General features: G+C 40.3%; 1 protein-coding gene across 3 annotated transcripts in view; it reads left to right on the top strand.

Moving 5' to 3' along the window:
- The window catches only part of cntn3a.1 (contactin 3a, tandem duplicate 1), a 105,295-nt gene that overhangs the window by 64,129 nt on the left and 14,913 nt on the right, over positions 1 to 26,253 (top strand). For 2 of the 3 annotated variants that reach the window (XM_020506391.2, XM_020506388.2), the window contains exons 7-12: positions 153 to 255; positions 1,778 to 1,962; positions 5,561 to 5,700; positions 9,829 to 9,985; positions 13,191 to 13,341; positions 20,426 to 20,553. In XM_020506391.2, coding sequence (XP_020361980.1) covers positions 153 to 255; positions 1,778 to 1,962; positions 5,561 to 5,700; positions 9,829 to 9,985; positions 13,191 to 13,341; positions 20,426 to 20,553 — 864 coding nt within the window. The remainder of the gene's footprint in view (positions 1 to 152; positions 256 to 1,777; positions 1,963 to 5,560; positions 5,701 to 9,828; positions 9,986 to 13,190; positions 13,342 to 20,425; positions 20,554 to 26,253) is intronic. The other variant, XM_020506390.2, reaches the window with a different exon arrangement.

Raw genomic sequence — 26,253 nt, 5'->3', positions numbered from 1 at the left:
ATAAATAACATAAGCGAACAAACGGCAAACAAACAAACACACTATTCAATATTGCAGCTCACCCACCGGAACTGGAATGCCTATTTTTTTTTTTATGATTTGTTAATTAAATGTGTGTTATGTATGTTACCTGTTTATTGCTACTCCTTCAGGTGTAATGGGTGAATATGAGCCAAAGATTGAAATCCAGCTTCCCGACGTCATACCTGTGGCCAAGAGTTCTACTGTCAAACTGGAGTGTTTTGCACTGGGAAAGTAGGTCCTAATCTGTATCACACTAGAATAACAGAGTTAAGATCATAATGTAAACTCACTCCACAGTAGGGCTGGGTCGATTAACTGAACTCAAAACTATTTAGCTTACATCAGTTATTTTCAGTGATTAGGCTACACGGTGTTTCTGCAGATTTTTTGGTTTCTGAACAGTAGTGTTCATGAACCTTTTTGACATAGCCTACCAAAAGACCAGAAGGTCTATGCTAGCAATTGTGGCTTGATGCCCTATTACTGGTTAGCTTGCAAAGTAAAGAGTTTATATTCTTGATCGGTAGACCATTTTTGGAGCTGCATATTTATTAATGGAAATCCTCTCGCTACAATTTGACAATTGCGCTGCATACTGTTCAGCAATCCGCTACCTCACTTGACAGTTTTTCAAGTCATCAGTCTCAAGTTGAGTCTTGAGGCTCCAAGTCAAGTCTTAAGTTATTTTATTTTCTATCAAGATGAGTCTCGAGTCAACAAATTTGCAACTTGAATAGTCTGTTATGTGGCTCGAGTCTACACCTCTGCCTATAAGCCTACCAATGAGGCGTTTTTGTAGGAAATTACATTTAACGTTAGATCAATTACATGGCTATCTAGCAAGAATATCATATTTAGAGTTAGCAATTTAGCTAATGTGTTTTTAGTTCCCACTTTCTTAGGTGGTGAATTATATAACATATAGGCTATAGGCCATAGGTTATAGAAGATCTAGTCAAATTCATCTCTAAATAGCCCAAATGAAATCTGATTATTCTGGATACTATTTTGGAATGTTGCACATAAAAATATCGATCATGGATTCCCTGAACATGTTAAGATGAAATAGCTAACTTCTTGCCTTACTTCTTAATGACACTGGAAAAAGTTAGTCTAGAGCACTGCCACTAATGAAAAGTAACTGTGCATAAAAAAAAACACTTATTTTTATTGAACTAAATGGGCCAATTTATCATGATATTACTTTTTGTCCATATCGCCCTGCTCTATTCCAAAGCTTTAAATGTCTCCACTTGTGCTGCGGAATTGCTAGGTTTTTGTTGGCACAACTTGCTAGTACGTTGTCAAGTGGGCAGTTGTGTGTTTGTGAGGCGGAGGTCACTGGTTTGAGCCATTGTATGGACAGTGTACCCAGATGGGGAGGAAGCTATACTGCTAAGCAGACATGCTGTGCTCCATCACACTAGTCACAAAACAAAATCAACCAGATGTTAAGCCTTGAGCACACTGTGTGATATGATTTATAGAGCAGTGTTTATTTAATTAACAAGACAGCATTGGACAGGGAAGAGTTCATTGCTGGTTGCTTTCTCCTCTCAAAGACCGGCCCCTTCCTCAATTTGCTGTAATATCATCAAATCACATTCCAAATGTTCCTTCCAGCCAATGAACTATTTTAAGTCCCAACGCTGATTGGCCAGTTAAATAAACACATGTACAAAAACCGATACATTCACTTGAAAAGGGCTATTCAGGTTATTACACCGTATTCTCTATCATTGTGTGTAACTAGCCCAGTTCCAACCATTAGCTGGAGAAGAGTGGATGGGGTAGCAGTTGGACGAAAGGTGGACGTGAACAAGGCCAGTGGAGTGCTGGAGATCCCCTACTTCCAGCAGGAAGATGCAGGCCTGTACGAATGTGTTGCTGAAAACTCCAAAGGGAGGAACTCGGTTAAAGGAAAGCTCTCTTTCTATGGTGGGTAAGAGTTACTCTGGGTTTTGTGTAGAGTTATGAAGAAAATAAACTGGGGGAAAAAAACTATGGAGTCATATTACACAACTTAATTTCCCTTCTCTTTCAGAAACCATCTTTTCATAAGAGGTATTTTTATGAAAATTCTGATGCAGCAAGGTTGAGTTCCCACTTTCTCAGAGATTTGTAAAATATTAGACTCCGATCCTCTTACCTCCTACTGTTGTAGATCATGAGGTAGCAAATAGCATCCACAGTGTGATGTTGCACAATTGTTCCAGTCATATTACAGTACATATCTGTAAAGAATTCACTGAAAAGTAATTAATTATCAGTGTTATGTAAAATAGCTTGATGAAAAAAGTTTGCAAATAGTTTTTGGTAAAATGTCTTCCCCTATTATATTTGTTGTGAATCTGTAGCGGGCATGAGTCGGTCATGATCACATGATTAGGTAGCCCCGCCTGCAAACTTCAAAACCAGTGTCTGCCCTTGGCCTGAGAGGGAATTTCCTCTTGGTCTAATGGTCTAAGATGTTGGTTGCTTCTGTGGGAGACCTGTGTGCATATCCTGCATGTTACAAATGTTCAACACTTTTTTTCTTTACTGGCTGTATAACTGCATCATATAGTGGAATGGGGTTGTAAATTAAGGTTTTATCATATTTCATTCTTGACAAGCTGTGCCAGAGGCTAAACAGAGGCTGTAGTGAGTCCTTAGAGATTTATGTATCCCTTCAGGGCCAGGTGATTTTTTCAGTACTCAGACTGGACTTATGGCCCATTTACTGAGAAAGCTTTTAATGGCCACTCTGAAGGTTTTACAGTATTTCAGCCTATTATTTTATTGTTTATGCATTAGTGGAGGATCCCCACAAGGCTTTACAGAGGGGTGGGCTATAAAATCAGGAATTACCAATTTGTATTCAAAAGGAGATGTCTTTAATATGATAATACATTTTCCAGTACTAGTGGGTAGATAGAAACATGTTGTACTTTGACAAAAACCTGACGTGGTCTTGATACTTTCTCCGTCTCTGAGTGGTGCATTGTGGAGGCTTGTTTGTCCTTGTAAGCTTTTAGTCTGTTTTTTTTCTCCCAGCTACACTGACTGGCCTCTTGCCAGGTGATAAAAATCTCCTTTTGAACTCCCATAGACAGGAGCTTGTGGGGCATCCATCAGCTGTATAGAGGAATAAGATAATCAATATGGGGGATCTGGACTTGAAGCACAACATCCTCTGCTGCTGGCACAGGAACAATATGGGGCCCTCTTTCAATTTCACTCTTAATTGCCCTTCAAAGTTCCATTAAGTGTATTAAATAAGATCCTGTTTCACAGGTTGGATGACATATGAATAGGCCTGCTTGTGGATATAATTGACTTAAAAAGTACCCTCACAGTTGTCTCCATTACCTACTCTTTGGTGGTCTCATTTGTAATTCTTGGAGGTTGTCATTTTGTATTTTCTTCATACAGTAATTCATTTTCAATTCACCAATGGTTGGGACTTGGATTCTTCCCAGTACATTCATCATACCGTAGACTTTTGTAAAATAAATTCAGTTGAGGAAAGGTTGTTTTTAAATAATGGAATTAAAGCCCTATTTCTTTCAAAAAGCTGCAAAACAGTTCTTCATCCTTATAGGGTTGTCAAGAAACATTCACTTTGAACTATGAATTCAGCAAACCTATGTTAGAGGAGATAAGAAATACAAAGATAAATCATCAACATAAAACACCCCAAGTCCTTCTTGGCAACTAAGTCCAGATCTAAGTGATTGATTGAGTGCTATTGTACGTTTTTGGACATATCTCTGAAGAGTATAGTCTCCTCCAGAGAAGTGCTTCAAAAGGTCTCACTACAATAAGCATGTTGTACAGGTGTAAAAGTGTTGGAGGTATTCCTTATGCACATGACATTTTCATTTACATTTAGGTAATTTAGCAAATGCTCTTATCCAGAGTGACTTACAGTCAGTGCAATCAACTAAGGTAGGTAAGACAACCACATAGGCATTGCGAGTAAAAACGTTCTTCAATAAAAGTTCTACAGTATCAGCAAAGTCAGTGCTAGTAAGAAAATACAAATGCAAGTGTTAGTGCAAGAAAGATGAGTACAACATGACAGCTATCATGATTCCACACAATATACTGTATATCAATCACTCAGGAGTATGTACAGAACAGTCTTGCAATAATAGATGAAACTTAGTAGCTCATAAAAATTTAACCCGTGTAGACATGGTACAGAACTCTTGTCGTTGTTTCTCAGGTTTATCACAGGATACTAACAGTATGTTAGCTACTAAATAACATAACAGAAACTTAGTTTACAAACTTGCTTGCATGCACGCACAAAAACACACACCGAATAGGTGTCCTTGACCCCTTGGCCAGCATACAGTATTTATGTGTTAACTCAAAGGCCATGAATCTGCCCCTATCCTTGTGGAAGATACAACCTGGTCTCAGGGCTTTGTATGATTTGGTATGTATGATTTATTCTCTTCATTTAGTATGATATGTTACGTTACATTAGGTCACATTATGAATGGAATAGCGGTCATACAATATCATATGATTTAAATAATGTATAGTATCATGTCTTTCCCGGTCGTAAATAGCATATGAATTGTATGAAGTAACACATATTACTTTTTGGAGGACATATAGTATTATACATCTTTCTCTGAGACAAGGTTGCTTGTTGCGTCATAACAACAAAGGACAATTACAAAGGACTTTTACAGGGAGAATTTATGGTGAGGTGAAATAAAGACAAAAGGTTAGGATAATTTACATTACCCGTTTAGGAAACTAAAATGAAAAAGGTTAGGAAAATGTACTTGAAAGGTTAGGAGAATTAAGTTAAGGTTAGGAAAAGAGTTTGGGGAAGGGTTAGCTAAAATCCTGCAGTTGTCACTGACATGACTCAAACACGCAACCTTTGAATTGCTAGACGGTTGCGGTGTAGGCCCACCCATCCTCCCCGACAAACCTCACTACTTACAGTACATTTATGTCTAAAGTAACTAAAGTCTAGAGACCATTAGTACATATCATATGTCTTGGAGGTGCACAACAATATGTATAGTATGCTTCGTATGGCTTTGAGGCCAGCCTGGAAGATAAGGCCGTAGTAATTTATGTGACACAAGAACCACCATTTTCCAATAGATTTTCATTTCAAATTAGAAAATGGGGGCATCCTCTAGTGTCAATAATGCTGCTGCCTTAGACTCACATCCACTTCACTTAGCATTAATTCACAATAATGTGTCGAGTCAATATGAACTAACCTAAGCCAATCACCAATCTGTAAGCTTTTCAATAAAAATTGTTGTGACGAGAGCTGTATATGGGCTCTGCTATAGAACCTCTTATTGCTGTTTTTGTTTTTTAGCTTCTTTTGGGGTCAGATTTGGGTTAATGGGAAGTTGATTCATTAATTGATTGGTTGGTTGCTTTATTAATTAACTAATTGCCTGCTTGGTTGATTAATTGATTTATGTTCACAACTGTAACCCATTTTCAATATTAAACCACCATCCAGAATCCCGGCAATGTTAATTCATTGAGTATACTGTGGACCTTGCAGCTCCCCCTCACCTGATCGAGGAGCCTCGGGATGCTCAGAAGCCAATCGATGACACCCTGGTGTGGGAGTGCAAGGCTAGTGCCAAGCCAAAGTCCTCGTACCGATGGCTGAAAAACGGCGAGCCTCTGGACACAATGGAGGTGAGTGTTTTCCTGTGAGAGTTGGAGGGAAGCCAGTCTCACTACTTTAACAAAAATTGTTTTATTGCAGTACAGGTTTTTGTGATAAACTATCACTAGGTGATACTGCAATACCACAATGTGACCTAACTTTTTAAACGTTGAATTAGAATGTGAGCAGCAAGTTGCACCTATGGTGTGCATTATAGAGCATTTTGCATACCTCATAAGGCATTATAAATGTGCTTTTAATGTATTATGAAGAGGGTATTCATAAGAGGTGTTACCCAATTACTCAAATGACTAGAATGGACAAAGCCTATCAGACTTATTAATTGTAATACTATAGTATAAGAACCTGGGACATGACCAATGTAAATCAAAGTGTTTACTCATACATAATGCAAAATGTTTCATCCAAATTCTTGACCATATTGTTGCTTTGTGAGAAAGGACATTGCTATTATAGTGAGCAATGACATGACTGGGTGGGTGGAAGAACATAGCATAGTCATTCTATTTGGAAGAGCTTCTTAGCATACAATTGAAAAAGGCCCACATGTCTGTGTAGCAGGGTGAGTTTGTTTTGCGAATGAGCCAAAGTGATGCAATTTTCTGCTTGCGTCAAACACTGAGCCCCGCAGTAATCTGTTTTTCAATCTCTCCTATCTGCTCTTTCGAGTTTTTACCATTAAGCCACTTCTCCCCAGGGAAAGGAAACGAGAAGCCTTATCACACTGAGTAGATTTCACATTCATGCATTTGGCTTAGTTTGTTATTGTGATAAATCCCGTGAATCACAGACGCGTATAATGTCAGTGTTGGAATGGAAATGTGTTAAACACTTTTTTTTACAAGTGAACAGGTGTCCATTCAGTTGATTTAAGAATCAAGTTACGTTGATGTTAAAGTAGACTTAGTTTGGTATCTCAAAGGTGGTCAGCAGTCTCAAATGTGCAATTGTTGGGTGCAATTGAGAGGGTCATTCGAAGGTCAAGTGTTGGTCACCACATATCCCGGACCACATAAAACACTTGTTAGTATACCGGTGTACCTCAGCGTTTATTGACTTTCAAATCACATATTCTATTCCAAATATCGGTCGGCGGAGGAAAGGTAACACACTTTTCATACATGTGGCTGTGTTAATGAGCTGGGGTGTTACCATTTTCTAAATGCCACCGTCAACCGTGGCAGCATTTAATCAATTTCCCAAACTCAAAGGTCAGCGGTGTAGTGGGAGAGGAGAGGAAAGGGAAAAGGCTACACGGACACTCGTGATCTGCAAAACGATGTTTCATTTCAGAGTTAGTTCAAATTGGGTTAGGGTTAAGGGTTAGGTTAAGGGTTAGGTTAAGGGTTAGGTTAAGGGTTAGGTTAAGGGTTAGGTTAAGGGTTAGGTTAAGGGTTAGGTTAAGGGTTAGGTTAAGGGTTAGGTTAAGGGTTAGGTTAAGGGTTAGGTTAAGGGTTAGGTTAAGGGTTAGGTTAAGGGTTAGGTTAAGGGTTAGGTTAAGGGTTAGGGCTAGGGTTAGGTTAAGGGTTAGGGCTAGGGTTAGGGCTAGGGTTAGGGCTAGGGTTAGGGCTAGGGTTAGGGCTAGGGTTAGGGCTAGGGTTAGGGCTAGGGTTAGGGCTAGGGTTAGGGCTAGGGTTAGGGCTAGGGTTAGGGCTAGGGTTAGGGCTAGGGTTAGGGCTAGGGTTAGGGCTAGGGTTAGGGCTAGGGTTAGGGCTAGGGTTAGGGCTAGGGTTAGGGCTAGGGTTAGGGCTAGGGTTAGGGCTAGGGTTAGGGTTAAGGGTTAGGGTTAAGGGTTAGGGTTAAGGGTTTGGTTAAGGGTTTGGTTAAGGTTAGGGTTAAGGGTTTGGTTAAGGTTAGGGTTAAGGTTAGGGTTAAGGGTTTGGTTAAGGTTAGGGTTAAGGTAAGGCTCAGTTTCAGAATTTGGTTGGTCATTTTACAGGTCAGGAGTGTCCTTATAGCCTCTTCTGGAGGAAAGGAAGGGGAAAGGTACCATTTTGTTATTCCTCATTACAATGGATCTGTCCGGCCCAGTCTTTTTGCTCCGACTGTTCCTAATGTTGGCTAGACGCCAAGGGAAGTAGATGGCGTTGAGTAGGGCTGTAACTTAAAATGTCACCTCGTGAAACGAGGACCTTCTCATACACATATTTCCCCACTCAACAGCTAGCCCTGGACAAATTAATGAGTGAATCTCGAGGTGTTCCGATTTTTACAAATGCCCTCTAAAGTCACAAACATGACTTTGGAATCATTGCTGTTTTTTGTTTCTGCTCACCTAGCAGTGTCAGTGATGGGATCGTTAAATCCATTTCATACGACATGAGGTGCTCAAATGGCCTTTCAACTATCATCGTAAAATACTGCTAAACTCAGAATCGTCAAGCTTAATTAATGATGCCCATAAAGCAGACGTATGCCTCCATTTATTTTCTCTGGTAAGAGCTAGAATCCAGGCAGAAACTCATCTAACATTGTTCAAGTGGACAATGCTGGGCACCGAATGGAACAGTGAGGCTCAACCCCTACACACACACACACACACACACACACACACACACTGGTAGAGATACGTGTTGTGCCATCCCAAGTGCTGCATGCACAGCCCCCTCTCGCAGCCTCTAACACTGAGTCAGCCACTCGCCCATCGCATGACTGAGACTCATAAGGGCCCCTCAGCAGGGTCACTCACTGATGGTAAGGGACAGCCCTGTATTTTCAAGAGGCAGAGCAGTAATGCTTTCAGACAACAGACAGAGTGCAGGATGGTCCCTCCGGAACTGCTCTCTCAATGACATTAAAAGACTGGCTGCACTCAATGGAGAAGATCAAGGGCAAGAACAATGAGTGTAGCTCGACTAAATTGACACGACTATAAAAGGGGCGTAGGAAGCAGTGGCAATTCTCATAAAGGTCAAAGAGAGAATAGAGGAGGAAAGAAGCGGATGTCATCCACATTCTGTTTGTGTTTGTGCGTGTGTGTGTGTGTGTGTGTGTGTGTGTGTGTGTTTCTGTACTTGCATTCACGCGTGCGTCTTATCAACTCAATATTATTTTTGATCCTGCATAACAAACAGCTCTTCTGAATAAGACGGTCATCCCAGATTTAGCAAGTCTATTATGTTCCTGATTCCACAGGGACTGTTCATTTAAACTATCATTTGATGAGGTTTCAGGAACATTTTTAGCAGAGGGGGTTAGAATAATCCCCTATGGGCCTATTAGGACCCCAGAAAATTAGCAGTATTTTAATTACCACCCCCCCGACGGGGAGCTACAGCTACAGCTGAAATGAGATCAGTTCTTCCAACGGAATACACCCGTTTCCATGGAATATTATTTCAAGTGTTCACACACAGCCCTTATTTTGTGCCCATAAACTGCTTATAATTTGCTGTTTCATAAATCATCAGTTCCTTATTTGCCATTTTTAAGTCGTGAGGTAACACTTAATTTGGTTCAGCCCTTCGTCAAAGGGCCTCAAACCAAATGTTACCAAACCTAAAGTATACAGTATAGAGAAGCAATACATATAAAGGATACTTTGCAAGCACAGTGTGTGGGAGCATCTTTCATTTGAACACCAAACCTTAAAATGTCACCAAGTATTTGCAGCTGCTCTTCCTGGTGTCCAGCAACATTAAGGCAGTTATATACAATGTAAAATATTACATTACATTTCATACATTTTGTTCACAACACATTAAGTGTGTACCCTCAGGCCAATACTCTACTATCACATATCTACAATACAAACTCCATGTGTACGTACGGTATATGTGTTTAGAGTGCGTGTGCTAGCGGTTGTGTGCGTGTGTCTGTACCCGTGTGTGTGTGTGTGTCCCATCACGCTGTTCCATAAGGTTTATTTCTATCTGTTTTTTAAATTCTTATTCTACTGTTATCTGATGTGGAATAGAGTTCCATGTAGTCATGACTCTATGTAGTACTGTGTGCCTCCCATAGTCTGTTCTTGACTTGGAGTTTGTGAAGAGACCTTTGGTGGCATGTCTTGTCAGGTATACATTGGTGTCTGTGTGTTAGTATCCTGCCCTACATGGTTTTTCTCTCAGTAGTTTGAATCTGTTGAAGGCATCCTGTCATACTATGAGTACAATAGCGCTCTCTCTGACTTTCAGATGGAAAACCGGGTGTCTCTTTTTCAGGACAGAGTGCAAGTGAACAACGGAGTCCTGACCATCAGCAGCTTGAAGCTGGCCGACATTGGGATGTACCAGTGTGTTGCAGAGAATAAACATGGTCGGGTCTTCACCAACACTGAACTCCGAGTTATAGGTAAGATTCAGCATGCCATTATCATCATCATTGTTGTCATTGTCATTGTCATCGTCATTCAGCTGCATAACTAGCTCTCTTCAGTAGCTATGGTCACTAGCAAGGTTTGCAATTTAATAGTGCTGAAGCCACTTAAGGCCATACTGCACGCTATACAATGTTAGGTTCTTATTTTTCAGAGTAAATAGCTCACGGACACTAGAGAAGCTTTAACCAAGTTGAATATTTCCCAAAGGTTCTGTACAGCTGTATTCAGACAGTAAAACATTTCTCACCATCACAGTTATATACATCCCACTTTAGGACACTCCTCCTTCTCTCTCCAATCCTTACATCTTATGGTTCAACAGAAAGAAGGCAACCAGATACTAAACCCTGATTACTCCCTTAAGGGGAACTGACCTCACCTACTGACCTCAACTCCTCCTTCCCTTAGTCCACAGATGCCCATCTGTCTCCCCTATCTCAACTGTTGCTCTGCTCCTGTCCCCCAACACATTCCAACACATTCCACAGTTATCTGTCTTTCTACAGAGGCCCAGTCTCTTTCTCATTTGATTCTATACTTCTTTCCTATCATTTATTTAATATCTTAATGTTCAAAATGTCGAATCCAACAACATGTATCCTCCCATAGTCTAAATCTTGGAGGAAACCACAGGGTCGATTAAATCCGTAACGTGGAAGATCTGTGTTGTAGTGTGGTTGACATTTAGGGCTGGAGTCAACCAGTTCTGCCTGAACCTGCGATAACCAACAATTGCATAGAAGTTTCATTGTTTTTATTTAGGCGATGTTGGAGGTGTAACTGCGTTGGAGCTGTCAAATTCGCAAGCGGCTCCCGGTGTTATACCTATCGTGAACATTGGCAGATGCGCCGAGTCGCATTCGTAATAATCCCATGCAGCCTTGTTTACAAGTTTGAACACTGGAATGTGTGTTATAATCTATACCTCGATTAGGCTGATATACTGTATATCCTTATTATTTTGTTGACTGGTTTTCATTTTGAGAGTCATTATTTTTATGTAACCTACACTTTCTCATTCTGAACATCTAACACGGGTGTGATTTCAGGACTGGTGTGGTTTCATGACAATGATGACAAGAGCAGCTGCTCAGCAATTCGACTGCTCCAACGCCGTTACTATACACCTCTGACTTTGTCTAAACAAAAACAATGAAACTGCTATACAGTTGTTGGTTATAGCAGGTTAGAGCTGGAACTGATTGAATCTAGGCTTTAAAGGTCATTTCCGATTAAGCCGACATATGCAGCGTTTACCGTGGATGCAATCTCCGCAAATGCGGTAACATTGCCTTTAAATGTCAATTGCGCTACAACTCAGATATTCCGCGTTATGGATTGAATCAAGCCCCAAGACTTAAGGCAGCCTTTCTTAAATATGGGTCTCGACCCAAAGTGGCTTGCGGACATGTCTGAGTTTTTGGATCTCAGCTTACTGTTTGTTGATAGATAGAATAATAGATAACACAAGGTGCAATTATGAAATGTTGTACTTCAGCAGTTTTTCTCTTGTTATGTCAGTCACTGACTGTCACTCCATTAGCCATGTCAGCTAACAATGTTTAGACTGGTAAATTAGTCTAGCCAGCTATGTAATCTTGTAGTAATCATGACCGAATACCAACCAGGCACTGTCACTAAGATATCATATATAACATGGCATGAGTCATGGCAAAATGTGTAGAATTGCAGGAAATTAGCTTTAAAATGGCAAAGATTTCTCTCCACCACATGGCAAAATGTGCAGAATTGTAGGAAATGTATTTGTTTTTTAATTCTCTCTGCCATCAAGACAGGGGCCCTCTTGTAATCTTGTAGTAATCATGGCCGAATACCAACCAGGCACGCATTTTTTCTCACACATTTCTCATTTGGATCCCAGGCTGAAGAAGTTTCAGAACCCCTATTTTAAGGCATGAGAGTGAAATGACTTGTTCCTCATTAGAGCAACTAATGTCATGGTGGTGTAGAGAATGAGAGCATAATTATTCCGAAAGCTAAAAGACCTTGGACAAATTGAATGACAATATCTGTTGGTCTGTAGATATTAACCCTTTACACTCTACCCATATACGGGTTGAAAATAGCAGATTTGGGCACTGATGAGCGCCTAAATTGAAACACATTGGCTGTACAGTAACATGCTATAAATGACATCAGAGCTCAGGCTGTCCGCTTCACTGCGCTTTATGGGTTTTGACTGACAGGCATTCTGAACTTGAGCACCGCATGTGAGAATAAGTTGCCCCCATCCTTCCCGTTAATTGGGCAAATGTTTTGTTGACTGAGTGAGGGAAATTAAGAGGACTTTATGTATTTTGAAAGATGAGACATTGAGGACCTACCCCATATTTTCCAGGGATATTCTTATCATGTTCTGAATGTAATCCAGAGTATTTTCAGATTTCGCTAGCAACAAATGTGGCAAAAAGTACAGTACATTTTAAATTCACATAAAATCAACCGTGTAATGTTTGGATTCTGTCTTGTCTCAGGTAAACTGTTGTGTCCTCAACTTTGGTTGAATAATTTTCCCATAACCTCCAAACTGTTCCCTTTCAATTACTACCATGCTTATGCATATGCTTTTCATATTTCTTCTGTAAGAAACATTTCAGTTTAGCCATATAGGCGAAGGGTTAAAGGGAGGAAGCGAATTTTTTTTGTATTTTTGTCTTAAACACTGTGGCAGGAAATAATTGCAAAGCGCATTGCACAGGTTCTCAGCGCTGTCATCGTCGCTCGGCAGCGTGTTGGCTTTGAAGAACGCTCTGCTGAGTCGATATGCATACAAAACAGATCCAGACGTCGGAGTGTTAGTAATTAAAGCCTAAAGGAGTGGCTACAAAGCCTCCCCTCGTTTTACATCTTTTCTTTTTTGTCAAAGCCCCACGGCTGAATGCTTGATGTATTACACCCCAGCAAGGAAAACTGCAAGGCGTTCTAAAACTATGAAGCATCTTTCTTAAATGAACGCCCTCTCCAAGTGTGTGTGTGTGTGTGTGTGTGTGTTTGTTTGTGCGCGCGTGTGTGGTGTCTATGGAGGACGTGTGGTTAGCTGACCTACCTAATAGATATGGTGACCTATATGTTCTGAGGGATGCTCTCTCTTGATTTCTCTCTCCTTTCAATCCCTCTATTTTAGCCAATTGATATCTCTTAATATCTCTCTCATAGCTGTAGCCCCAGATTTCTCCCAGAACATGCTGAAGCCTCAGACCCTGGCCAGGCAGGGGGGTGATGTGCTGATTGAGTGCAGGCCTAAGATGTCTCCACATGGGATGATCTCCTGGAGGAAGGGGAAAGAAGCACTCCGAGAGAGCCACAGGTATGGTGGAAAGCCGGGACATTCACAAACCTGGATTCAAATTGTACTTAATACTAATATTTTTTAGCATTTACTTTAGCCTGTCTGGCGTGCCAGATGGGTGTTGTTTGCGATTTTGGGACTAAACCATCGCACTAAACAGAATCAGTCAAGCATGCCTGATTCCCGTACTTTGTGATAAATGCAGTGTGATATGTAAAGGAGATGTTGTCGTTATTTTACAGGATGCTTTGTATCAGGTAAATTAAATACATTGTAATAATGATTCCCTAGTGGCAAACTATGGTCCCTCATCTTGTGTCAGGGCAAGCTTTGATTTTTCCTCCTTGATGGACCACTTGCAAAACAACTACCAATTTAGCAGTTACTCAATTAGTGCCAGTTAACCATCTGGAACCAGGGACCAATAAGCAACATCCCACAGACCGACACAGGCCCACAGACTGGAGATTGAGAAACACGGACGTAGTAGCTCTTAGGGATGCATACAAACACTTCTAAGTACAAAGCCATTTGTTGCCACACAGTTACCAATGTTGAATTACTTTCAATGATTTAACATGAGATTGGGGTCCTGTAGAATTACTGATATATTTTCTCATCTTCTTCCATTTCCCCTTCTCCACTACTCTACTACGCTGTCTTGGGCTTTTTGTGGAACTGAGTTCAAGTGTTTACTTTCTAGTCTTCTAGTCTTTCTAGTCTTTGGCAGACAAATCGATCCTCTGATCCATCAGCTCATTACCACTGGGTTGGTCAAATGAGAGGATTGTTGAATCTGAATGTATGAGCCAGGAATTGAGACACCGGGGTAGTGGATGAAATCTCAAGAAACGATGATCAATCATCGGTGGACTTACAACTTTAGCTAGACATCCCCTTTGTGGTATAATGGAACTGGCTAACAACCTAATTCCATTACTGTAGATCTGGGTGTAATACCTCCGGCACGAGCAACAAGGGGAAAAGGCAGTGCCAATTGGTCAAAGTAATGTTGTATGAATTTTGCAAAAATTATCTGAATCATATGTATTCATAAATTCAATGTAGTGGTAATGTCTTCGTTTTTATTGATCTTTGGCCTTTTTCATTGACAGGTGCTATAAATGTGGCATGGTCCAGCGTGGTCATGCCCAAACATTTTTTAATATGAGGACTCATTCACACCACAGGGGGCTGCTGAGGGGCGGACGGCTCATAATAATGTCCCGGAACAGCTCTAATGGAATGGCATCAAACACCTGGAAAACATGTGTTTATGACATATTTGATACCATTCCACTGATTCCGCTCCAGTCATTACCACAAGCCTGTTCTCCCCAATTAAGGTGCCACCAACCTCCTGTGATTCACACATGCACCCACATGTACACACCGTAATTCAGTAAGTACAACATTGGCCTTGGGCAGAATTCCTACAATATATGAAATCTGGCCACTAATTATGTGTGCGCCGGGATGAGAACGGAATACTGTTCACCTTACATATTTGACTGTTTATTCAGATACACCGATTCGAATAGAGAGCGACAGGGACAGGCGAGAGAGGAATGAACGGTCAGAAGAGGTTTATCTGGGAATCAAATCCCCAGGGGTCGTATGTGGTCGTGACCTCCGGCATGAGATGAGAGAACATTGAAAAGAATCACACAGTAACAATCTATCCTCCCTAGCAGTATATATATAATTCTATCCACCAGACATAATTCTCTAAGTCTGCTATAGATTGACTTCAATGTAGCCTGGTAGCAGATCAGAATGTTCTGTAGACAGCTCATCTGTCATGCTCGTTGTCATACCAAGAAAAGAAGATATGGCACGACAACAAATAACTGAGGATTTAGCCAAAGCACATAATCCATTTTTTACAATGCTAACGTCAACATTACCTTGTGCTATGATCTTCACCTCTGGTTGAACTACTGTATATCTTTAATTGTTGTAGCCAATACTCATATATTTTGCTTTTTAGGCAATTCATTTATTTTTCTGTTATGAAAACCGCTATAGAAATTACAGAAATGATTGCTATTGTTATTATTATCTTCACATTCCCTGCAATAGCATCTTCGTTTCCACAGAGTAATGCCAAACGGAAGACATTACAACATGGGCACATCTGCCGGTGCATGTGAAGAATCAGCAGGGGTCTGCATTTCTCATTTGATCTGGGATTAATTGTATTAACTGCCTCAGCAGCTTTTGTGCTGCATCTCCTGGATATCCATCCTCAGGCCTGGAAGTCTCACCTCCCTTTGCCAACATTATTAGGAAGCACCAGAGGTGATGTACCAGGTGGAGCCAGGCTACTTTGAAGAAATAGCTGGGTTGATACATCTCGCTCAGGAACAAGAATGAGTTGCTGTGGTTTGAACTGGCTTCTAGCAGTAATATCATTCCAAAGATTGAGTGTGAGGTGTGTCACTCGTATTTTGCTGTGGTAATGCTTCAGTAATGCTCCTAAAAATGAATTTGGTCAATATGTATTTATTTCTGTACAGGTGTATTCCTGGTGTGAGCAATTTTAATCTGCTCACGGATCAAATCAACGACACCTAAGAAATATTTGATTTAGCAAGGAAATATCCTAGAGTAGAGATGTGTACAGAAAAAGTAGTTGGCTAGGGTTATGGCTGCATCTTTCACAAACCAATTCCCCCTGTTTGTCTCTTAAGGATTCTTCTCCACTTTATCTAGATAGGACTGCACCGCTGTTATTGCAGGAGTGCTACACTACTAATCTATCTCACTGTCCTAATAACACGGATACTTCTTTCTAATCTTTGTGGTATTATTATGTGTAGATGCTCTGGGCCAGAGGAGAGCAAATGTACCAAGAACAAGTTTGGGCTGTGATTGTGTAATCAAGTCATGCAGTGTTGGCACTGCGCATCACTGGCACGTCTTAAACAGGATTTGTGTGTGTACTTATGCTGGGGCTATGACATTAACCGTAATGGCTTACAAGTCATTTAATTTCAATGCTGACCAAACGGAAAGGACAAAACTCACAAAATGGCTTTATAAAATTGCCATTGGAATTAGGCCTCTTTGTTATGTTAAACAGCACACATTGTTGCTTAAAAAAAAGATGCTCCATCTGTAATCCTCTGAACCAAACAGACCACAATAAGTTCCTAAAGAGTCTCTAAAAATGAGGAAGAGTAATGTTTATCTCAATGAGGAGATGAAAACCCTACAATGTTGATGTTTCATACATAACCCCATATCAGCACAACAAAAGTATTGTACAAAACCTACAATGAATGGTTTTCTCTTTCCAATGCTTATTGAGCTTTGTGTATTCACATTATTTGATTATTTGATTTATTTCATGTAGCTGATAGCCTAGGTCCTACATAGTGCTCTGGAGTGTGGTATCACCTTTAGTTTCAGCCAATTATGAGTATATACCCTGGCTGATGTTACAGTATGTATTTGCCAATGAGAGGCTTTGAAGGCACCTCCGCCATATTGGTGTTACTCAGAAGGAGCAGTCCTCCATAAGAATGAATGAAATTGTACAGTATTTCAATTAAATGTTTGAATACAAAATTAGATATATTTGAGTATTTATTTGTTGTAGTAGGGACTGTAACGTTAGTACTCTCACAAAATTGTACTTTAAGGGACATAGTGTTTTTTTATTTAAAAAAATGATGTTCAATTCCCATAATTCATTTCAAAGAATGCATTAAGGTGTATGTAATAGAATATACTTGGCAAAAATGAATGTAGACATTAATAAATGCATATCTATATCTTCCAAAATATTATTTTACGATGGTGGAGGAGTACAACAATGGCAGCGCAGAGGCTTCAAAACAGCACCCCCTCCATCAGTCATCTGGGTATACAGTACCAGTCAAAGTTGGGACACAACTACTCATTCCAGGATTTTTCTTTATATTTACTATTTTCTACATTGTAGAATTAAAGTGAAGACTTCAAAACTACGAAATAACACATATGGAATCATGCAGTAACCAGAAAAGTGTTAAACAAATTAAAATATATTTTATATTTGACATTCTTCAAAGTAGCCACCCTTTGCCTTGATGACAGCTTTGCACACTCTGGTATTCTCTCTATCAGCATCATGAGGTAGTCGCCTGAAATGCATTTCAATTAACAGGTGTGCCTTGTTAAAAGTTAATTTGTGGGATTTCTTTCCTTCTTAATGCGTTTGAGCTACTCGGTTGTGTTGTGACAAGGTAGGGGTGGTATACCGAAGATAGCCATATTTGGTAAATGAACAAGTCCATATTATGGTAAGAACAGCTCAAATAAAGAGAAATGACAGTCCATTACTTTAAGACATGAAGGTCAGTCAATCCAGAAAATGTCAAGAACTTTTTCTGACATTTTCTTCAAGTGCAGTCGCAAAAACCATCAAGTGCTATGAGGAAACTGGCTCTCATGAGGACCGCCACAGGAAAGGAAGACCCAGCATTACCTCTGCTGCAGGGGATAAGTTCATTAGAGTTAACTGCACCTCAGATTGCATCCCAAATTAATATTTCATGGAGTACAAGTAACAGACACATCTCAACATCAACTATTCAGATGAGACTGCGTCAATCATGGTTGAATTGCTGCAAAGAAACCACTACTAAAGGACACCAATAAGAAGAGACTTGCTTGGGCAAAGATACACAAGCAATGGACATTAGACTGGTGGAAATCTGTCCTTTGGTCTGATGAGTCCAAATTTGAGATTTTTGGTTCCAACCTCCGTGTCTTTGTGAGACACAGAGTAGGTGAACGGATGATCTCCGCATGTGTGGTTACCACCGTGATGTATGGAGGAGGTGAGAATGGTGTGGGGGTGCTTTGTTGGTGACACTGTCAGTGATTTATTGAGAATTCAAGGCACACTTAACCAGCATGGCTACCACAGCATTCTGCAGTGATACGCCATCCCAGCTGGGATGTAAAAAATAGTTTTACATGTTTTTATTTTTAATGTATCACGTTCTCTAAGGATTGGAGACAGGCGCAGGAATACGTCATTTGGTTTTTTATTTACTCGACCCAAAGAAATGAGCGAGGTGTAAACCTCTAAATAATACACGGGACGAGTCCCGTAAAACAAGTGCACGATAACACGTAGCATGGAAGCCAATACAACAGCACAGGTACTCACAGGACCAACGGACATGGTAACAATAACTGACAAGGACAATGGGAAACAAAGGCCCCCCCCCCCTTGTTCAGGGACACATTATTCAATTTCTGTTAGTCACATGCCTGTGGAACTTGTTCAGTTTATGTCTCAGTGGTTGAATTTTGTTATGTTCATACAAATATTTACACATGTTAAGTTTGCAGAAAATAAATGCGAGTTTAGTAGTGATAAATAATATGTCCAGGATTTAACTTTAACACCATCCAGTAACAGAGAGAAAAACATTTTGTACGAATTCACAACAGTCCTCGTATACCTTAATTGCTGTTGTGCCCTTGAAGAAAGGGAGGGCAAAGAAAAGTAATTTCATAGAGTGGAAACTCTCCTTAAATATGGGCTGCATCTTTCTATTCTATTCCACTTTGAAAGATGAGGAAGTCTGCACTGTGCAGTTTGCAGTATAATGTCAAGTCTTCTCCAAGTGAAATCTCATATCCATAACTCTTTATTCTGGTCCATTTCATTGGAAACCCTCTGAAGTCAGAGGAAGTGCTTCCCTCTCCCGGCGGCCTAGTTATAGAAATTGACTAATGCCATTTGATTCTGGTGAGCTTAGCAGGTCATATTTGATTGTTTGGGAAAGGATAGCTATCCTGTATGCTAAGGAATATCTTTTGGGAGCTGTGTCTTTTTAAGAATGTGTAGCTTCACTTCCTCTGAAAGCCTTTTTAATGTGCATAGGGCATTGGTGAGACTCATCACACCCTCTTGAGCAGTTTTGATGCTGAGAGAGCTGCTTAGAGCAGGGATGTGCAGGGATCTTACGTATTGATTAATAGCGGAAGGTATTATAAGAATATGACAATGAAACGCTAGTACTAGTTCAGATGATCAGGTCGGAACACATCACTTAATTCACCTAAGCAACTTACTTCCGTTCACATGAATATACTTAATATCCCGTGTATTTAGTGTTTGCACAGGCAATCTTCTGCAATTTACACATTATAGATCACACATAATCTGCCGTACCATTTAGTTACGTGTTTCAATCATTTGTCTTCTGCATTAGGTTATTGGTAAATTTTTTCATCATCAATATGGTTGCTACCTAAGATGAGTTCAGTTGGCTTTTAACAAACTACATTTTCATAAGCCTTTCATTACATATCACTCTGACCAGCAGATGTGTGGCTTTAGATCTGTGGCACCGGTGTTTATTCAACAGCTTTAAACATAGTGATATGACAGTGCCACAAGCAGCAAGATGAACTGCAGATATTGCAGATGAGCACGTTGCAAGCTCTTGCACTCACACAAAAGAAAGATGTGCATGGGTGTGCTTCACGCAATGTGTTAGCTGCTGGACCAAAACGGCAGAGACTTTTGGCCTTGCAATTCACATTCCTAGTTATTGCGTAAGTAGGCCCGATATTGCTGTTTTCTTGGTGTATGGCTGACTCTACCTTTAACTATGGACTGTTGTCATGGTACCTGATGGTCAAGGGCAGGGGTGCACAGCTCCAGTCTGAGCAACAGCAGCAATACCACTGGTTCTCTGTTTTCATTGATCAATAAAACATCTCACTGTTCTGACTAATAGACACACAACTGGTTAGATCTATTGAAACTGATGATTCAATGGCAAGGGTGATATAACCAGCAGAAACTGCAGCCCTTGAGGTCTGGATCTGTGAAGAGAACAGAATGGTTTCACTCCTCACTGAAGATTTAGAACAATGTTTAAAATAATAGTTTAGTAGTCACAAATGTTTAAATAGTCACAAATGTTACTTTATTTTATTTGTTCAATCTCTGTATATATTTCACCCACTCATCAATAATAGCATTCTCAGATCTTCAGAAACAGGCCTTAGTTGGATTACAGTTTCTGTGACAACTATCAGTGTAGTATGACTTAAGATATTGACATTTGTTTTTTTTATTCATTTCTAGAGTCTCAGTGTTGGACAATGGAAGTCTTCGAATAGCAAACGTTACCAAAATGGATGTCGGCCTCTACACCTGCGTGGCAAGGAACCAGTTTGGAGTGGCAAGCAGTGCTGGGAGTCTTTTGGTTAAAGGTATCTCTACTTCCACTCCTTGAGATGGCTCTCCATTTCTCTAATCCTTGCATTAAGATGTACATTTAAAAAAAAAATACTGACTGGATGCTTGCAGCAGCAGATTGTTCTGCAGGCTTCACGAGTAGGTTTGGTTGTTTGTTATTAGTTGAGAGTAGGACCCTTAGAGTTTTTAATTCGGTTAATATAATGACCCTGCACTATTGGAGAAGAGGAGGTATTTTGGAACAGGACAAAATTAATTGTATGACTTTTTACATCACCAGAGCATGAAGAAAGGGACCAATGTTTTCCATGGCAATAGAAGATAACTATCTGCACTATCCATGAACAAGTGTCTCATTAGAGGAACCAGACTACAGAGCCATGTAAGGATTGATGATACAATAACAGATAGTTTCCATGTACCACACAAACATACAATTAGTTGATTGGGCATGTTCAGAGTTAGCATTGGATTTAAGATTCATTGCATTGCTATGGCTTAATGTTTAATTCATACCTTCCTGGGGTAGCTAATAGCCATGCTCTGTTTGTTTAAGAGTTAAATCTATTTAAATCACCCGCTTCTGCAAGGCAATGGATTTCCAAGCCCTTCTAAAGAGCAGAGTCAACAACAGTGCTCTATTAAAATGCCTTTTGGTGATTCCTCACAATTTATGAATTGCAAATTGTTTGGTATAGAAACTGCTTTCATTTCCTTTTTTCAGCCCTTTTGCCTCCAAGAATGGCAGTATCTTACATACTGTATATTTTACAGGTGATTTTTGTAGACTATATTCATGAAATCCAGCCAGTCCCCTTTGAAAGAAATCAATATCAGCCACGGTCAGTAAAAGTATTGCCCATCTTTGCTTAAAGGGATCCCCCCCCCCCCCCCCCCATATCTCCATATTTGCCCTTAACTCAAACTGAGTTTCAGATATACAATTTAACATCAATGCAAGTCTCACATTCAAGTTTAAGTTGTGTGTGTTTCTCAAGTTCGGATCCCACTATTAGCAGAGTGAGTGATCTGTCTACATGGTGCCATACAAGAATCAAACTGTTAATTTTACCATTGCTAGCACCATGCTACAATCAACTACTTATATAATCTACAATAAGTGTCTGGCTGTTATGATAGCAATGAAAGCTACAACAAATGTCATAGACTGTTATTTTATGGAGAGACATACCCTGCAGGAATGTGCACAGTTAGGCCCCTAGTGGTGCTCGAGAACCTGTCCTTTTGCCCTATGAGGAAAAAGCTTTTTTTTTATGTATCTGAATTGACCATAAAACTAGCTAATCTCACAAATCCCCCCTGCCCTTCTGTCACCAGGGGACAAAACAAAAAGGCTGATGTCACCAACGAACTAAAACCAAGTAAAGACTAGTTAGATTGTTTTGACAGTATAGCTATAACTAGCTAGCTAACTAGATAGCTGATTTACATCATCTTCTAGCTACATTCGCAATGATCAGATGCAGACACAGTAGAGAATTATGATTGTAGTCAATTCATTTAAGTTGGTCACATACACGTGTTTAGCAGATGTTATTGCGGGTGTAGCGAAATGCTTCTGTTTCTAGCTCCGACAGTGCAGTAATATCTAACAATTTCACAACATATACCAAATACACACAAATCTAAGTAAAGGAATGGAATTAACAATATATAAATATATGGACAAGAGAGTGGCATAGACAAGAGAGTGGCATAGACTAAGATACAGTAGAATAGCATACAATATACATTTGAAATGCAAAATATGTAAACATGATTAAAGTGACTAGTGTTCCATTTATTAAAGTGGCCAGTGATTTCAAGTCTATGTATATAGGCAGCAGCCTCTAATGTGCTAGTGATGGCTATTTAACAGTCTGATGGCCTTGAGATAGAAGCTGTTTTTCAGTCTCTCGGTCCCAGTGTTGATGCACCTGTACTGAACTCGCCTTCGGGGTGAACAGGCAGTGGCTCGGGTGGTTGTTGTCCTTGATGATCTTTTTGGCCTTCCTGTGACATTGGGTGCTGTAGGTGTCCTGGAGGGCAGGTAGTTTGCCCCCAGTGATGCGTTGAGCAGACCGCACCACCCTCTTGAGAGCCCTGCAGTTGCCGTACCAGGCGGGGATACAGCCCGACAGGATGCTCTCAATATAACAGTTCGTGAGGGTTTAGGTGCCAAGAACAATTTCTTCAGCTGCCTTCTTCATCACACTGTCTGTGTGGGTGGACCATTTCAGTTTCTCCGTGATGTTTATTCCGAGGAAATTTGACCTCCGAATGGTCTGTGCACAGCCCTGATATCCTGTATAATTATCCTGGATTGATAGTGGTTCATCCATACCATGTTAGCAACAAGAAATCAATGAGATGACAATGAAGAGGGAAACCATGATACCCTTTTCATTGTCAAGTAAAGTAATGCACTAGCAAAATGTCAGCTGGATGACATTGAAACACGCATGTCAAAATGTGTTCAAATGATTCCATATTTCCGAACTCAATAGGTAGCAGTTGAAAATCTTCATTCTCATTTAGATAACAGCTTATTTGAAGGGTACCTACATAAGAAAGTCATAACACATTCATAACCATAACACATTCATAAGCAGTACAAAAGCAGTACATACATTATTTCAAGAGCCGCATGTTCTTAATTGCAGTGTAAAGGACAGTACTGTGACATAACAAAAATATTGACTTGCGGTTGTTGACATAAGCACGGCTTATCAATGCAGCATGTAGGGATTATGAATGTGTTATGAAGTCTCCTCATTTTTTGGTCTTGAGACATTCATTCATAGGGCATGCATTCATAGCCTCACCTGGAATGCACCATAGGGGGTGTGAGATGATCCACTGGGCTGTTTTGACAGCGTAACGTATAGAGACCTTAAACACCATCTGACATGCAGTGTCTGATTCTCTGTCCATTAGACGCTTATGACACCCATGCATAATTCAGCTGGGGCTTGCTGTATGGAAACTCAGCCCTGCGTATCTCACTGCACTGCCGAAGTGGAAAAGACACTCAAAAGAGCCAGAGCAAAGATTAGGTTGTTATGCAGCATACCACCATGCTGTGGTTGAAATAGGAGGGCTTTTTGTCTAGCCAAATGGAACCAAATTATAGACTCCGGACTGACCTGTGGAAATGGAGGCTTGCAGAGGAATGGGTTTGTGTGGTTTCTTAGTTTCTTCAGTGATGCATTACTTTGTGTAAGTGACTTGTGGTTATAGTTTGAACAAACAGTGACAGCTAAAGCCACTTGCACTGTTCATTCTCATTCAGTGTATGAGAAAGGATGACAATATGAGCCAATGCCTGAACAGGAGATTTCCATAGCTGTCTAGACAGGCGCTGTCCATTCAGTGAACATTACAGCCACAAGTTGAGATGATATTTTTCTATTTTCTTTATATAAAGAAGCTGTTACTGGGCTCTACTATTTTTGAGTTCCTTGTGATATTTCAGCTAAATCAAATCTATAAATCAAATTGAACAAATAGTTTTTTATTCCAAGATTTGGATTTTTAACACAGTCAACTAATATTTTGTTACTGTGGTATTTATTTTTGGTTGATAACGATACAGTATGCCTAAGCTAGAGGCACGTTCTCTAGCGGGTACTTGTATACTGAGAAGCCAAGCGGCCCTAGTGTTAATGACTCCATCCACTTCAGTCAAGAACCTTTGGCGTTCACATGGGCTCCTAGAGCCCTTATTAGACAGGTCCATGATGAACATGAATCATCAGATAGCTATATGGGCATCTGTTACAAGTTGGGAATCACAAGCAGCCTCGCTGTAGGCTTTCAAAAAACTGTCAATGCATAAACATATTAATGGATGGAATCCGTGACCATTACAGTCATCATTACACGGTCTGAAAGCACAACAGAAGCACAACTGGCATAACAACTTAAGGTAAGTCATTTGGGCGAGATACAAAGTCAGTTGGACAAGATACAGTGCCTTGCGAAAGTATTCGGCCCCCTTGAACTTTGCGACCTTTTGCCACATTTGAGGCTTCAAACAAAGATATAAAACTGTATTTTTTGTGAAGAATCAACAACAAGTGGGACACAATCATGAAGTGGAACGACATTTATTGGATATTTCAAACTTTTTTAACAAATCAAAAACTGAAAAATTGGGCGTGCAAAATTATTCAGCCCCCTTAAGTTAATACTTTGTAGTGCCACCTTTTGCTGCGATTACAGCTGTAAGTCGCTTGGGGTATGTCTCTATCAGTTTTGCACATCGAGAGACTGAAATGTTTTCCCATTGCTCCTTGCAAAACAGCTCGAGCTCAGTGAGGTTGGATGGAGAGCATTTGTGAACAGCAGTTTTCAGTTCTTTCCACAGATTCTCGATTGGATTCAGGTCTGGACTTTGACTTGGCCATTCTAACACCTGGATATGTTTATTTTTGAACCATTCCATTGTAGATTTTGCTTTATGGTTTTGGATCATTGTCTTGTTGGAAGACAAATCTCCGTCCCAGTCTCAGGTCTTTTGCAGACTCCATCAGGTTTTCTTCCAGAATGGTCCTGTATTTGGCTCCATCCATCTTCCCATCAATTTTAACCATCTTCCCTGTCCCTGCTGAAGAAAAGCAGGCCCAAACCATGATGCTGCCACCACCATGTTTGACAGTGGGGATGGTGTGTTCAGGGTGATGAGCTGTGTTGCTTTTACGCCAAACATAACGTTTTGCATTGTTGCCAAAAAGTTCAATTTTGGTTTCATCTGACCAGAGCACCTTCTTCCACATGTTTGGTGTGTCTCCCAGGTGGCTTGTGGCAAACTTTAAACAACACTTTTTATGGATATCTTTAAGAAATGGCTTTCTTCTTGCCACTCTTCCATAAAGGCCAGATTTGTGCAATATTCGACTGATTGTTGTCCTATGGACAGTCTCCCACCTCAGCTGTAGATCTCTGCAGTTCATCCAGAGTGATCATGGGCCTCTTGGCTGCATCTCTGATCAGTCTTCTCCTTGTATGAGCTGAAAGTTTAGAGGGACGGCCAGGTCTTGGTAGATTTGCAGTGGTCTGATACTCCTTCCATTTCAATATTATCGCTTGCACAGTGCTCCTTGGGATGTTTAAAGCTTGAGAATCTTTTTGTATCCAAATCCGGCTTTAAACTTCTTCACAACAGTATCTCGGACCTGCCTGGTGTGTTCCTTGTTCTTCATGATGCTTTCTGCGCTTTTAACGGACCTCTGAGACTATCACAGTGCAGGTGCATTTATACGGAGACTTGATTACACACAGGTGGATTGTATTTATCATCATTAGTCATTTAGGTCAACATTGGATCATTCAGAGATCCTCACTGAACTTCTGGAGAGAGTTTGCTGCACTGAAAGTAAAGGGGCTGAATAATTTTGCACGCCCAATTTTTCAGTTTTTGATTTGTTAAAAAAGTTTGAAATATCCAATAAATGTCGTTCCACTTCATGATTGTATCCCACTTGTTGTTGATTCTACACAAAAAAATAGTTTTATATCTTTATGTTTGAAGCCTGAAATGTGGCAAAAGGTCGCAAAGTTCAAGGGGGCCGAATACTTTCGCAAGGCACTGTACTAAGTGGTTTGGATGAAATACTAAGTGGTTTGGAGAGGTCAGACTTTATTTGGATAGTCCATCTGTAGATGCTCTACAGATGGTCATACTATCAATAAACTATCTGTTGATAAGCAAC

Source organism: Oncorhynchus kisutch, linkage group LG17, assembly GCF_002021735.2.
Source record: "Oncorhynchus kisutch isolate 150728-3 linkage group LG17, Okis_V2, whole genome shotgun sequence".
NCBI classification, from domain to species: domain Eukaryota; kingdom Metazoa; phylum Chordata; class Actinopteri; order Salmoniformes; family Salmonidae; genus Oncorhynchus; species Oncorhynchus kisutch.
This window is presented reverse-complemented; position numbering and strand designations above follow the sequence as displayed.